Source organism: Chlorocebus sabaeus, chromosome 23, assembly GCF_047675955.1.
Source record: "Chlorocebus sabaeus isolate Y175 chromosome 23, mChlSab1.0.hap1, whole genome shotgun sequence".
Classification (NCBI taxonomy): Eukaryota; Metazoa; Chordata; class Mammalia; order Primates; family Cercopithecidae; genus Chlorocebus; species Chlorocebus sabaeus.
In genome coordinates this window covers 23128033-23141976 of record NC_132926.1, presented here as the reverse complement: position 1 = coordinate 23141976, position 13944 = coordinate 23128033, and the positions used below count along the sequence as shown (strand labels likewise).

Sequence of the window (13944 nt, the reverse complement as noted above, 5' to 3'; positions counted from 1 at the left end):
TATGACTCCCCCACTTTGAAACACCCTTATCTTTTTTTTTTTTTTTTTTTGAGATGGAGTGGATTCTCACTGTGTCACCCAGGATAGAGTGCAGTGGCGCAATTTCTGCTCACGGCAACCTCCACCTCCTGGGTTCAAGTGATTCTCGTGCCTCAACCTCCCTGGACCACAGGTTCGCACACCACAACACCCAGCTGATTTTTGAATTTTTTGGTAGAGATGTGGTTTCACCATGTTGGCCAGACTGGTCTTGAACTCGTGGCCTCAAGTGATCTGCCCACCTCGGCCTCCCAAAATGCTGGGATTGCAGACATGAGCCACCGTGCCTGGCCTCCTCCTTTTATTTCTATGTTCCCTATGCTCAAGCTTCTTTTTCTGAATTCTCTAACACATCCTGCCTTCTTGCTAAGCGTGATTATTCCCCCAAGAATATAATCATAACTTCTCTTTCTATTCTTCCTCCCTTGTCAATCCCATCTAAGCCCGTAGCTTCAACTCTCACCCTTGGGAAATGACCTCTGAAGTCAGTTATCTTTGACCATAACTTTATTTCCAGATCCAGAACTCAGGACCATCCACCTGCAGGACTCTCCACAGAGAAATTTTGGCTGGATTGCAACAGACAAGCCCAAACACTTCATGCACCCTCTAAAATCCCTCTCCCTATTCCTGCTACCCACCTACAAGTACTTCCTCCCTTCTCTGAATAGACATAGGCCTTTGCCTCAACCTCTCATCACATTCAACCCTTTCTAGAGTGCAGTCTCGTTATCTGCCAACTGATATCATCTCCCAGGCCACACCATAAGCTCCCCTACTGCAGAACCAAGTCTTTTCTGGCTCTCCGTTTTTGAGTGTTTTGCACATAGTAGGCACTAAAAGAATAAATGAAAACATCCTTAACCACCACAACAAGAATGAACAAAGTACATGAATGTTTCAGTAGACATTTCACTTTGATTCAAAGTTCTTTTATCCGCATTCACACTGAACAACTGCGCACTGGGTACTTAGACCCACACTGCAAATATTGCTGCTGCTGCTGCTGCTATTCACACAAATACTCCTACTATTAATAATAACAATAGATATTCAGTACTTACTGTGTGTCAAGGCACTGTGATAAGCATTTATGGGGATTATTGCATTTAATCTTAATCACCACCCTATGAGATAAATAATATTATCCCCCATTTCACAAATAGGACAACTGAAGACAGAGGAACACCCAGTAACTTCCTTGCCTTCAAAAAGCAATCAGTCTGGCAAAGGAAGACAGATTGTGGGCAAAAAGTTACAAGTGTGCTGAGTGCTATGAAAGAAAAGCAAAGCAGATAGTAGTCCCCCTTATCTATGGTTTTGCTTTCCACGGTTTCAGTTACCTGTGGTCCCGTACAACATTTGTTTTTGTTTGTGTCGAGATGGGTCTTGTTCTGTCACCCAAGCTGGAGTGCAGTGGTGCAATCATGGCTCACTGCAGCCTGGATTATCCTCCCACCTCAGCCCCCTGAGTAGGTGGGAATACAGGCACACACCACAACTGGCTAATTTTTCTTTTAGTTTTTATAGAGATGGGGGGTCTCATTATGTTGCCCAGGCCAGTCTTGAACTCCTGGGCTCAAATAATCCTCCCATCTTGACCTGCCAAAGGGCTGGGATTCTGTACGATATTTGGAGAGAGAGACGACATCCACATAGCTTTTCATACAGTTTGTTGTTATAATTGTTCTATTTTATTACTAATTGTTGTTCATCTCATATTATGTCTAATTTATAAATTAAACATGATCATAGGCATGCATGTATAGGAAAAATATAGCGTATGTAAGGTTCGGTACTATCTGCAGTTTCAGGCATCCACTGTGGGTCACGCAACACATCCTTCATGGATAAAAGGGGACCACTGTTTACAGGACAACATAACAATGGGACTTGACTCAGGCTGAGAGCCAGGGATGCTTCCCTGAAGAAGCCACGCTTAAGTGGGAATCTGAAGGATGGAATCAGAATAAGTCAGTAAAAGAGAAAGGAAGGAAAGGAAACTCAAGGGAGCCCTGAGAACTCATGGTCCTGTAAGAAACCATACAATGATGAGGGAAAGAGGTCTTCCTCAAACAGAGCTCTGGGAACTAGGTTCACTGACCAAGCATAGTTCCTATTTTCCATCCACATTTAAACACAGGATGTCAGGATGCCCTTTAATCAAATCCCTTTTAGAATCGTGCTTTAGAAAATCACGTGTTGGGCCGTGTTATTTTAAGAGCGTAGCCACCAGGTATGGCAAAATGTAATGATGATTGATATGCTAGATTTCAGTTTACCAAAAAGGCAGAGACTGTCTCAGAATTTCACAGAAAGAGCTCCATGTCAAGTCAAAGAGGTTTTGTCTCTGAGTGGTAATAACAATTATAATATAATCCAATGGTGGCAAGTCCCTTAGCCAGCCCAGGCAGTGGGGTCACCTTTTAGACAGAACACAATGGATTTTTAAAATTTGCAACCACCTGAGACACAATTCTCTGGTGTTTCTCATTTTTTTCTTTTTTTTTTCCCCCTTCCCTGCAACAAAACAGAATCATACCAAGCCTTTTCTTGTCAATCTAAATTCTCTGTATCTCCTTCACCATAGCCAACATACTATAAATATACAGCTTTCACGACATCAACGCAAAGTTTTATTGTGCCGTTAGCTTTGATAGAAAGCACTGCGGAAAGTTGTTTAGAAATTAAATATCTAAAACAAGCTATTTTAAAATCCAGGGCCCTCACTATTTCATGTCTGCAATGAAGAAATTTCATCTTGGGGAGAGCAAGCTGTCTTTCACACCATATGGCTAATGGTGGTGCATAGCAATTAGCCAGCCTGATTAATGGGGAACAGACTCTAATTTTATGCTTATAATTGAGCCTGCATTTGCACCCCTGGTGCAAATTCAGCACATCCCAACTTCCACTTACAACAGGCAAGAAATCAAGAGAAATAGGATAGTGTGGAAAGTGAGAATTTTTTTCCTAAAGCCCCCTAAAGAGCATCAGATTTGCAATTTAAAAGACTGTTAGCCACACAATAGATGACAGGTTTGTGTAATAGGGTCATGGCGGCCTGGTAAACAAACAGTACCCCTTATACATCTATAGGCAGCCAGGAAAACCCGTAATCTGTAACATTAGCAGGATGACATTTTGAATACGGCTTTTCCCTCTTAGCCACGCAGTACAAACATCGTCATTTGCCTTCAGTGGCTTGAGGATTTTATTTTTGCTATTTTTATGTTTCTGAAAAATAGAAAGAACATCAGCAGTAAAGCACACCAACCAGCATAATAAAGTACTTTGGACCAATGAATTTTAAAAACAAGAAAAATATAAACTGCATTAATAGAGGGTAGGCCTATGTGTGAAAGGCATAATATATCTTTAAGTGTTTCAAGAATAGAATGATTTCTAGCATAGTCTAAACATGTGCAGATATGAGATGCAAATCTATGATATATAGATGTTATTTGGCCCATTGGTTGAGATCCATCTTCCTGTCTGTTTCCTATTTTGCTAGAATCACATGTAGTACCACATGGAAAATTCATTCTAATGACATGCTAATTGTAAGAAGCCAAAACAGAGATATGGTCAAAAAGATAGTAAGAAGAAAGAGGTCATGTTTTAATGTTTTCCAAAATGAATTTTACTCATAATTCTGAAAGGTGCAACTCAGCTTTATTGTAGAATTGCTATGTACAATATAACATTAATTTTTGCCTAGTAATATAAAGAAATCTATTGCCGTATCTTGGGGGTTCTGCTACTGTTTTAAAATTAGAAACAAATAACCTGTTTTCATAATAATTAACAAGTTTTACAAATCGCTGAAATGAAAACGTGAAACTCCTATATATTTTAGAATAAAATGTTAGAAATATTTTTAAAAGGGAAAAAATGAAAATTGTATAGCCATACACAATTGTAGACGTAGAAGAAGTTGGTATTTGGGGTTTCACTCAGACAGCACATGAAACCCTTTTTTCTTTCCACCTGTAGAGTATTAAGGTTGCTTTCCCCCACAAGTCCATGAACAGCAAATAAAGCCCACCCATGCTGAGGCAGCAGCTGAAGCCCTAAACGGATTGGTCAGTAATAGTCAGCAGCCAGGCCAGCATTGTGCCAGGAAGAGCCTGCATGGTTAACAAAGCAATTAGTAGCCTTTCTCTGATGCACGGTGGCATCTTCATGCTTTATCCAATTATTCAGAATATATTAGGAGCAAAGTGCTGGTGTCATTTTATGCAGAATAAGAACGCAAGTTAAAGGGCTGTTCCCTGGCCTGCTCCCTCACATGTGGAAAGCCTGGCTGAGGCCATGGAAGTCAATTTGGTCTCCTTGCCTGTTTTCCAATGTAGCTTCAGTCTGATTACAGGCAAAAAGAAAGACACTCATCTATGGGTCACATGAATTTTATACCTTTTAGGGAATCATCTTTGCCATCCCTCTGAAAGCTCACTACCTCTGAGAAGTATTAGCTACATTGTCAGAGTTATATATAGGGTAACTAAGAAGTCAGATGCCAGGGAAAAGAAAAAACAAAAACCCACATTCAATTTAAGAAGAAATGATGCCTAAGTGTGGACAGTCATATTTTCAAGTGGGAGAATTAGAAAGGGGAACTATAACTTTCAAGTCTTACCCAAACAGAAGACTCTGCTGACCTCAATAGAACTCTTACTCATTTTAGTAGCAACGCAGTTGAGCGCATATATTAACACTAAAAGGGTTATATTGTTTTATTTGATTTTAAGGGAGAAGGGGACAGCAGTGCTTTGTGCCCATTAACAGTGTGATATCAAAATGGAAATGTACGTCTTTCAGGATGAAATCTAATAAATAATTGAGAACTACTGTGATGCCTGACACTTTACTACCGAATCCTCACATCTAACAGTTCTTTTTAGATTGTCTATAGAAGCAAGATAAATGTGTACCTCCCCCCAACAAAAAAAGACCAAAGTTCACCAAGATTTGAAATGCAAATCCATCTTCTCTTTGCTAATTAATGAGAGAGACCAAGATATTTCTTACCTGCACATGATCTCATGTGTGAGCAAGACTCGGCACATTTCTGGGTTCTTGTCTTGGCCTTCATACACTATGGCCTAAAAGCAAAAGCACAGTTTTAGCTAAGAATGGAAACAAGTAGCAGGAAAAAAAAAAAAAAGATCACAATTGAGTTCTTAACCACTTCACCACTACTGAAGGCCAAATTAGCTTTGAAAAGCCAAAGACATCACTGAGCTGATTGTTTGAAGGTATGTCATTTGGGATTAACCCGAAAGGCATGGAACAAGGTATGTTCCTCTCTGCCCTGTCAACCACCTTGCCATGATGCACATCTTTGGTTCAGAGTGTGAGATGGGCAAGATAGCCACAATTCTCCTTTTAATACAGAATACAAATAAATCTCATCCATAAGGAGGGAAAACCCAGAAGGCTTAGCAGACTAAGATACTATTTACCGAAAATATAGAAAAGCATTTGGATTTGATTTTTAAATGATATGTATTTGCCTCCTTACTTTACTACTTCCAGGCTCAACACTTAGTCTTCTAGGGGTGAGCAGTAGAAAACAAGTGTAGGTGAACTAAGGAGTCCATTCACTAACTGTGTCATATTTGCAATGATTCATCAATCAGGAAAAATCCCTCTTCCCGTCAACAGGCTGAGAACATGTGCTCTCACAGGGTGTACACCCACCCAAACAGGAATACTCGCTGTCAGATGCTGTGTGTGGGGGTTTAAGTCACAGAGTTATCTCCCTAAACTAAGAAGAGTTACATCTGACTCTCAAAATCTGGAGTCCCAAAACACTTCACCAGCCCAGATAGCTTTTTCTATTTTTTTGTAATGCGTTTGCAAAGCAAACATTTTACTCAAGGACACCAAGAAGGTTCCCTGGGACCTCAGCTTTCATGGATCTACATGTTAATATCTGGACCAAAGCAATACACTCAGCTATTAGCAGAGCAGGGCTCTGCACTGGGCTACATTTAGCTAACTTAACACTGTATCACTGCATAATACTAATATCACACGGTTTCAAATTGTTAATAAAATTACTTTCACACATTCCTATAACCCTCAATTTCTTGATGACAAAACTACTTAAATTAGCCAGAGACTATCTTTATATAGTACATAGAGATGCTACAAGACTAACTTGTAGTTGGCTCTAATGTGCTTTGTTTTTGAACCTGGGACTTTCAGAACCTGTAAATCATGAGTATAACTTAAGACCCAGTGTGTATAGATCCTCCCACTATACACCTATATACACCTCACAGTGTGTATAGAGAGTACTGTGGTTATGGTATCTGATCCCCTTACAAAATAAACATTGCAATAAAATAAAAAATGAGAAAAGGTACTTACATGAGGAGAAAATACTTCTCCACCACTGGCCCATCAAAACTTTTTACGGCTAACCTATTATACCTTGTATTTTTAAAATGGTTTTACTTTGACATACTTGTAGACTTACAAAAAACTTTCAAGAATATGTAAAGAATTCCAAGATACTCTTCATCCAGATTTTACCAGATTACCAAAATGTTTATATTTTATTACATTTGCTTATTCTTTTCTCTGTATTTTTTTCTGTATCATTTATTAAGTAAATTGCACACATGCCCTAAATACTTCAGCCTGTATGTCCTGAAAACAAGGAATTCTCTTACATAACAGTTATATAAATCAGAAAATTAACATTGATATAATAATCGAATGTACAGACCCTACTGATATTCATCAGTTACCCAATAATGTCCTTTACAGCAAAAGAAAATCCAATGCTGCATTTGGTTGTCACGTCTCCTTTAATATGGAACATTTCTGAGTCTTTATATTTCATGACATTGATATTTTTGAAGAATACAAACCAGTTATTTTGTAGAACATCCCTCAATTTGGGTTTGCCTGCGTTTCCTCAGGCTTGGATTAAAGTTATGTACTTCAGGGCAAGGATACCACAGAGGTGATCTTGAGTTCTTCTCAGTGTATCAAATCATGTTGTTGACTAGTTCCACTATTGGCAACATAAATTCTGACCATTTGGTTAAGGTGGTGCTTGCTATCCACCAGAGATCATCAGCCAGGTTTCCCCCGGGTAAAGTTATTACTTTACCCTACGCGATTCATAACTATCTTCTGCGGAGGTAATCTAGATTGTGTTAATATCTTATTATGTGTCAAATTTTCATCCGCTAGTTTCAGCATGCATTGATGATTCTTTCCTGTATTCTTAAAAGACCTTTTCAAAATCCTAAGCATTTGCATTACTCAAGAAAATGCATTAACTAAAAGCGTTTTGAAAACCAAAAATTATATCTGCCTCTTTTATTTCCTGCAATCACTGCTGAAAACATTTTTAAAAAACACAGTAAATTACTCATTAGATCTCATACATGATGCTAAAAAAACTCTAATGAAGCATTTCTTCTAAATCCTATTAGCACTACATGGTTTGTGTGTTCTCTAAATACTTGTGATAATCTCTGTTTCAGCTTTAATATTTGTCATGTTTTGGTTCCACCACTCTTTAAAAAATAATATATTTGTCATGCTAAGCTAAAAGAAGTAACCTGGTAAATAAATTCACAGATACTGATGGGGCTTTCCCTACTATATATATATGTATACTATATATATTTTGTATACTCTCTATATATACACATATATATACATATATACATATAAACAAAAGCTTGGTTTTTGGAGGCAGGGGGGATTATCAGTTACATCAGATCTTCTCATTTCAATTCTTTCTAGATGACACAAATGTTAGTTTTACTAAGACTGCTGGTCCATTGAAATTAGTGGGCCCATGATGATATGCAATGGATGCCAATGCTAATACACTCATGGCTTCCCCAAACAGCAGATGATACAGACTACCAGAAATCCTGTGTCACTTCTTTGGTGACTGAATATCACTTGTTTAAGGCCCTGTGCCTCCATGATACATCTCTTCACCAAATACCACACTGCCACTACGCTTCCAGCAGCACAGTCAAAACAGAATCTTTCTCCAAATCAAGCATAGAAAAATGAAACCATCAGTCTGGATTTGCTCAGAAATAGTTAGGAACTCTAGAGAGGAGTGAAAGCATGAAGTTTCTTCTTTCCCTCTCCTTGGGGCCTCTACAGAACAATATTTTTCAGCACATAAAGGCAGAGAAAGCAGGGCTGCTTCTGTGACTTCTGAAATAAAAGCAAGTGTAACTCCACCATGGAGTAGGACTAAAATCCTGTAACTAAAGTAAACTAGAAACTCAGTGTAATGAGGTTAGCTCTAGAGCGGAATTCAGTCAAAGACAGATCCACCTCTAACCTCATCAAAGCAGTTTTTGTTACTGAAAAGTATTGTTAAACACACATACACACATGTACACATATCATACAGAAGGTATGGGCACAGAAATCCACATCCTGATTGGATCCAGTATAGGAATATATAATAAATTCATTTTGATGAATATCTCTGATGCAGAGTGGCAACAATAAGAATTTTCAAAATGCCATGAAGTTCTCCCTGCAGCTTGCACACCCAACTGATAGCTCTGCATCAGTTTTACCATCTACATCATAGCACACACATCAACGCTGGTCCACAGTTCGGCAAACCCAGACTTTAAGCCCCAAAGGACAGGGATCCTGCTAACACCAACTTAGGGAGAAGTTTCTGCGTTTCTTCCTAATTTAAATATGTGCCTCTGTGGTGTATGAGTAAAGCTGGTTGGGGTTGGATCAGCTGGGAGATCACAGAAGCATATAAACAGCATTGGCTGTTTTAAGTGAAACCATTTTAATAGACAGCTGGTTTAGGGCCCAGACAATGGAACACCAACAAGAAGGCTTATTTTCATCCTCCATAGTAAATCATGAGTCTGCTCACTGTGAGGAAGGTTGTCTGTTGTGAGAGGGACAAAGACAACACTGGTTTAAATAAATCAATGTGTTTATCAGAGGTGAAGATGGGATGCCTGCTAATAGATGGGTGGGAGGGGGAGAAAAATCATATAAAATGTATTATTTAAGTAAATCAGTTGATAGTGAATCAAGTTGAGGTTTGCAACCTAAGAAACAAAAATGCAATATCAAGTAGAAAACAATGTTTAAATTAATCCTGCCAATGGCAAATAAATCCCTTAAGGGGACAGGAATGCTTGCATAAGAGGAAGAGTTAAATAGTAAACAACATTAACCTCATCTCAACTTTAAAAACCTGGTGAAATTGACAAACAAGCTGTCAAAAGTGGATATATTTGGAACAGACTTATTTTTGTGATATACTAGCCTGCCTTTTCTACTGCCATACTTTAATAAGTAGAAATAAAATATCTCATATTATTTTTTAATACTCTCTTCACTTCGGATTAAGGGGCTTTTAAAGGATATTCAAAATAATTAACTAAAAGAAGAAGAAAACATAGAAACTGTTAAACTTTCACATTCTTATGCAAAAACAGCTCTGGAAATTTTACTGTTATGAATAAAATATCATCAATTCCAAACGCTCAATTATAAAGTAACCTGTAACATCTTTGAAAACCAACCAATCAATCAATATACAAAACCTGCCTCAGTTGCCACTGTTTTGGAAGGCATACTGTGAAGCATAGTTCATTCTAGCTTTTCTTAAATACCTCTAGGTCTTAAAAGTTAATTGAAACTTACTATGGGTAAAGACCACACAGTAAAACGAAAAAATACACGGTGAATGTACACCGGCATCACACTTCAATAGGATGCCAAAGGAAATACAGAGAATTGAACATGGTTTTTCTGTGTTTACTTTTCTAATAGTTTTAACTCTTTCTGTTCCATGCCAAAATAAAGGCAGTGAAGAGAATACTTTTGACTTTGGTTCAGCAAAATCCAAAGGATTTTTAGAAACAAAATATTTTCATTAGGAGCCTTTCTTGATTTATAACCAAACAAAAGGAAATCTATCATCATTAGTTGAAAAAGAAGAGGGAAAAGAAAAAAAGAAAAGAAGAAAGAAGGAAAGAAAGGAAAAAGGAAGGAAGGAAAGAAAGGAAAAGAAATTAAGAAAAAGAGAGGAAGGAAGGTAGAAAGGGTTGGAGGGCGGGGAAAGAAAGGTTATCAGTAACTAACAAAGACTCCTAATTTTCTATTTAAATCAAAATAATACCCTGAAAATATGTTACTCCTTTTTCCCCTTACAAAATAAAAGGCCAAACCTACTTTGTCACCTAAGAGAGTAAGTTGATGAATATACAAAGTACCTGCTTTAACCACAAGTGAAATGTCTTCTGAATGCAAACTGTCAACAAGCCTTTGGCAGCAAATTACCAAGAATTGAGCTAATCAAAAAATGTTATGCAACCTACAATATCAACACACTGTAATAATAATCATTACATTCAACCACCAAGTTCTACTGCTTGTCATTAAAAAATAAAATAAATAAAAAAATTTAGAAAAAGGGTGCTAGCTAATCTGGTCCTACAAATTTCCAGTAGGTGAAGGCACACCAGTTAAAAATTAAACCATGCCAAAGGAAGCACTACAAATCTGACATTTCATAAACAACGTGTCAAACAGCAATCCAACATTAGTAGCGGAATAAAATAAAAAAAATAATTTTGCTTCAATTAGCAGCTTGGCTACTGGTGAACAAATTACAAAGATGTAATTTCAGCTCAGCAGCTAAGCAGGCCTGTTTTCAGAAGTGAATTAGGAAAGTTGCGAAGGAATGATATCATATTCAGTATGCTGTTCAGTTACATCACAGCCCTGAGTAAAAAGAGAACGTGTACCAAAAGCAGTTAGCTGTAGAATGCATCTTTTATGTCTCAAAGAGCTAAAACCCCTTATATTATTCAAACACCATAAAAAACTAAATCACTCTAACAATCCCATATTGTATTTCTTTTTCTAGCACAAATAAAAGATATTTCACTCCTATGGAAACTACATTTACACCTATATTAGTAAATACAATTGGCTTTGTCAACCCAATGGGGCAATAATGATAATAATAATAATAAAGGCATCTAATTTATTAAGCACTTAATTTGTACCAGTTGCTGTTCTAAGTCCTTAACATGTATGAAGTTATTTAATTCTCACAACAGAGCTTCAAGGTAGGTGCTAACATTATTTCCATTAGTCTGATTCCAAACATTGATGTATTTTAATTGCTCACTAAGACCAGATCATTCTTGCTCAACAACTATGTAGACAATTCACCAATATCCAAACACTCCTTCATTGCTCTCAGCAATATAAGACAGAGAGAACAGACTATCTGTACAGTCATACGAGTTCAATAAATGCATCTCTACTAATATGTTCATTTTTAATGCTGTTCAAACATTCACATGGAAACAGCTCTAGCGTAAATATCCCCGAACAAATGGCTGTATATTATCCAGGAGGGAGCAGTTGGCCCGCCAGACTGGGGAAGTACTAGGCCATCTGGCTCCGGCAATCTCTCCAAAACCATCAGCTTTGTTTTCACCCCCAGACTCCAAACAACACATTTTCCACTGTGATGAGTTTACATTTTCCCAAACACAGGTCCTGATCATGCATAAAAATTCCAAACTTCTTCATTCCTCTACGTGCAAGGAAATTTAAATCACCTGCATTTTTGACATGTTACCAAAGGAGACAGAAAGCTGTTGAAATATGGCCTCTGACTATAAACTTGCTGTGTCCTTTTTTGTTTGTTTATGTCCCCAGATATATGAAAGAACCTCTCTGCTGGCCTAGTGAATTCCTTGGGAACTTATTGATATACTGAAAATGTGTTTATCTACCAATGAAGAACCATGAACTGAAAGGATTGTTAATCAAATCTATGTAGCCATGGCAGGATATAATGAAACAATCAATAGGAAAAAAATACACTTGCATCAATAACTTAAAGTACTGGGAAGATCAAAACAAATATATAAAGAAGTCTAGCTGGGAAGAGAAACCTGATAGCATTTCTGATGATTGTACCTTGGACCCCCCACTGTCCTGGGACCCTTTTCACAGTCTCCTCACTACATCACCTACTTTCAAATCCATACATACAAGGATTATGTGACTACGATCTTCTACTTCTCAAACAAGCTTTTGTTTAGGGGAAGAAAGTGTTTTGTTTTGATAACTTAATACAATTTGGTATCTTTTCTTTGAATTGTAAAATATCACTCTTTTAAAGCAAGATGGTGAGAGGGGAGATAAGCTAAACTTTAAAAAAAAAAAACTATTTAAAGATAAACAACTCACTATAGCAATCACAGAATATAATCGTATTTCAAATACTACATGAAAATCTGACAGGATGCCCACTAAACCTCAGACCTTCCCCACTGGATTCATTTGAGCTTCTGCAGTAGATATTGTTTCTGGATGCAACAGCCATAAACTTCTGGGTCCTACAGGGCATTCTGCATGCTCACTAATGGAATACCAAAAACAGTAATGACACGAAAACAAACTATTTTTAGTCCAGCTAAACTTGGTTTTGAACAACCCTTCCCAAAAGCAAGCCTCTTATTTTCTAGTTGGTGGATGAATTTTTAAAATATTATATCCTGTGTGCTTTACAATGAAGGCATAGGGATAAGGGATCTCAGATTCTTACATATTTATTTCTAATGAAGCTTCATCTTTCCTGTAAGAGTCCAAAAATTAAGAGTCATTACCCAAAATAGTCTAATGAGACACTTTGAAAAGGTGTGAAATACTGTGTCATACCAATACATCTTGGTTGATTGAGTACATTTCTTTTTTATCTCAATGCTGCTAATTCCACTCAAGATCAAGAACAGTCTATGGAAATGTAGAATGCACAAATAGTTTTAATTTTTGCTTGCCCGAAATTCCTTTTGCGTTTTAACCCCACTTTCTAGTCAAGGATATGAAATCACTCACATAAAGCTGCGTCTCTGATAGGAAAAATGTTATAATAAACAGGCAGCTAAGAAAAGACACTTGAACAGTGGCTAGGTATTCCTTCCACAACTGATGTTATCAGAACTTATCACACCAGAAATGTTTCATTCTGTACTCTAAATAATTATCAAAATCCATAGTCTATGAGGAAGAATTTCACAGGAAAGAAATGTAATCATTTAATCAATCAGTTTATATCAAGACTTACATCTGATTTAAGGAGCCACTGTATATTAAACTAAAATCAAAGATTCAAGAAATTTTAAATCAGACTTGGTATTTAATTATGATAGAATAATTTCAAGTTAGATGAAGATTCACTGTTTTACTCATTAAGGCTAAATATAAATTATTTTTATGTCACACCTAGGGAAAGTTAAGCTTCTTCACGCTGATCTATCTGCTTTTTGGAGGCCATTGTATTAACCCTGTAGACAAGAAGCTAACCTACTTCCAAAACTCTTGCAGAACATAATCAAAGAACAAGCAATTGGATAATGAGTAGGAACTGCCTCTCAAAGTGAAAGCTACAAAGAGGTGGTTATTTAAACAATTATTATGAAAGCACACAGGTATGCTTTGAGATATTTCTTTTCCTGATATTTTTTAGACTTAATTATTAAACCTTTTCTCAGGCCACTCCCCACCAAAATATATCATTGTATGCATTTATAATTTTGACTTTTACTGAGATGTCATATTATGGCAAATGACTTTCTCATAAGTGCTATTATCGAAAATAAAACTAATCTTGTTCTTATTCCTCTCTCTCTCTCTTTCTGTCTCTCTTCCTCCCTCTTTCCTGATAGAATTTATGACACCAAGTGGTCAAAGAATGCCTTAAGCTGCAGTTCTTCTTAAGCTCTATGACCTTGTTAGTAAAATGATATTTGATGTATTGCCTTAAAAAAATCAAAAGACGATTCTCCCCCCATTTTTATATGAGTATAAAGTCAGTTCATCCCATAATGGGAAAATCAGTTA

General features: G+C 37.0%; 1 protein-coding gene across 13 annotated transcripts in view; it reads right to left on the bottom strand.

The window, feature by feature from the left end:
- EBF1 (EBF transcription factor 1) overlaps positions 1-13944 on the bottom strand; it is a 405899-nt gene that overhangs the window by 385412 nt on the left and 6543 nt on the right. For all 13 annotated transcript variants that reach the window (XM_008015160.3, XM_008015161.3, XM_008015162.3 and 10 more), the window contains exon 5: positions 5071-5144. In XM_008015160.3, the coding sequence (XP_008013351.1) occupies positions 5071-5144 (74 nt within the window). The remainder of the gene's footprint in view (positions 1-5070; positions 5145-13944) is intronic.